Source organism: Camellia sinensis, chromosome 1 (assembly GCF_055761805.1).
Source record: "Camellia sinensis isolate YWXY chromosome 1, ASM5576180v1, whole genome shotgun sequence".
NCBI classification, from domain to species: Eukaryota; Viridiplantae; Streptophyta; class Magnoliopsida; order Ericales; family Theaceae; genus Camellia; species Camellia sinensis.
The window spans coordinates 197,783,872-197,786,222 of NC_138961.1; the positions used below are offsets into that span (position 1 = coordinate 197,783,872).

The window sequence follows — 2,351 nt, forward strand, 5'->3', positions numbered from 1 at the left end:
ACTGTTTCGTATTGCGACAACTGCGTGAGCGCACGGGAGTCCATTGATTTGCCGCTGGAAACAAGAACATGTACGCCTGCCAACGTCGACCATGACAGATGAGAATGAGTGATCCTTGTACACCTCATTGTTGGATTGGCTTACAAGCCACGATCTACCTTTGTTGTACGCTTTAACCAACTGAGCTTCTATCTTAGGACAAATAGCACCAGCCCATGATTGTGCTTTACATCGGCGTTTGGACATCTGGCGCATAATCTTTGCCCAAATACTGTCAATCATTTGAGTTATTGGTAGGTGGCGTGCTTCTTATATCTACGAGTTGAATGATTCAATGGCGTTCGAACTCATCTCGCCATCTCGTGAACCACTGATGTGAAATAAGTAAGAAATATGTTAGAATACAAACAGCCAACACATGCGCGCATGCCACAGAATGTAAGACAGAATAGAAAGACAATGGGTATGGAAAACAAAATGTGAAAATATATGTACCAAAAATAAGCATTCGCCCAGTATTGAGGGCGTAAATCTTTCAAGAAAACTGGGACAACCATACGTCCACATTTTGTGAACTTTTCCAGACTGTGGTTGAATACAGCCATAGTCGGTGCAGAAGCACAAGCACGAAATTTAGTCAACATCCTAGCTCGATATGAACTATTAATGTAGCGCAACTTATCTTGCAAGTTACGTTGCAGATATTGTAAGCAGAACGCATGATGGGCTATGAGAAATATGATAGGTATTGATTCAAGTAAGCCTGCATGTCGGTCCGAGACAAACGTAAGTGTCCTCTGTCCGTTTACCACATTTGCAAGATGTCCCAAAATCCAAGCCCAGTTTGTGGTGTTTTCTGAATCAACAATTGCAATGGCCAAAGGGAATAAACTTTCAATTTGTTGTTATTAATGGAGTAAACAATCGTTGTGTTTGAAAAATATTTATAAAAAAATAGTATGATGATGAAGCCAATGTCAGTACAAAGGTGTCATTACTTGTAACAATATAATTACTGTTTTATTACATAAATGTTATGTGTGAATAACAAGAAATAATAATACCTTGGTTGCTATCTTTTGATGTAGCAGCGAGCAAGTTCCCTTTGAATTTCCCTTCAACGAAAGTCTCGTCCAAAAAAAGCAATGGGCAGCAATGGTTGAACCCTTCAATACATGCTTTGAATGAAATAAAATAACGTATGAAACAGTTGTTTTGTTCATCATATTCAATGATGATATAGCTCCCTAGGTTGTTTTCCATGACTACAGTACTATATCATCGCAGTTGGTCAAATGAAATGGAGTGTGCACCAAACATCTTCCCCCGAGCTCTTTCAACCCCTAGCCATGCAACCTAGTAACTAACCTCCAATCCGTAATCTTTTTTCTAGTTATACACAATATCTGTAGGCCATGTGAGAGGTTTGTCACGTATCCGTTTAGAAATAACATCAGAAACTAGGTCAGAACCAGCCCTTGGGTTTTTGGGAGTCCGCATAGCAACACCACAAATGTGCTCGCTATTCCACCTCCGAAGGTAAAAAAAACCATTGGCATTCAAGGCACGTGCATGTACTGACCACATGTATCCTTTCGATTCTCTTATCGTGCATATAGCTGTGATTTGAACAGAATCAGTCTTCACATATTTAAAGCGAAAACCACACTCAACTGCATACTTGCGAAGAATATTACGAAATTCAAATGCTCCACCCTCGAAACTTTGACTAATATGTCGAATGTCGTTAACCCATGAAGCGGACAAAAACACTTTTTCAACATGAGGACAGTATTTTGCCAATAAATCATGTTTGTCATCTGTTGCCGATTCGCCAAATAATTGTGCCATGTGACAAGGCACGATTTGTGCACTGTGAAATGGGCTGTCAAGATTATCATCATCAGGTGAATCATGTAACTAAATGATGACATCGACGCATTGCAAACGGAAAGACCGTGTAAGAGATACCATATTTTCCACATTGACATCGTTCTGCAAAGTGAAAATATTGTAACCTGGCATCTTGAAGAACAAACACACATCGGAAGGTGTTAACCCAGCAAACTTCCCACACGCACGATTGACTATATCGTGAAACCAAAACAGAACTTGGAAATTAATTATGACATTCATATTTTCGTAACAACAAATTAACATAATTTGTGTGTCTATCACCCTGACAAGATCAAGACGTGCTTTATCAGGACCACAAAAACTGAAAACAACATAAAATGACATACACCACACACAATGCTATTGATGCCCAAAACATCAAATATATCCCCTCTGTCATTGGGACATCCCGTTGGCTCCCCTCTACAACCTAGGCCACCTTGAAAACTAACCAC

The 2,351-nt window shown here is 39.7% G+C and overlaps 1 protein-coding gene across 1 annotated transcript; it reads right to left on the bottom strand.

Moving 5' to 3' along the window:
* Positions 1-315: 315 nt before the first annotated feature.
* On the bottom strand, positions 316-1,263 carry LOC145822113 (uncharacterized). The gene is made up of 3 exons (XM_082918710.1): positions 1,065-1,263; positions 496-856; positions 316-370 (listed from the first exon to the last, which is right to left on the bottom strand). The coding sequence occupies exons 1-3, from the start codon at positions 1,261-1,263 to the stop codon at positions 316-318; spliced, it is 615 nt and encodes a 204-aa protein (XP_082774836.1).
* Between the last annotated feature and the right edge of the window lie 1,088 nt (positions 1,264-2,351).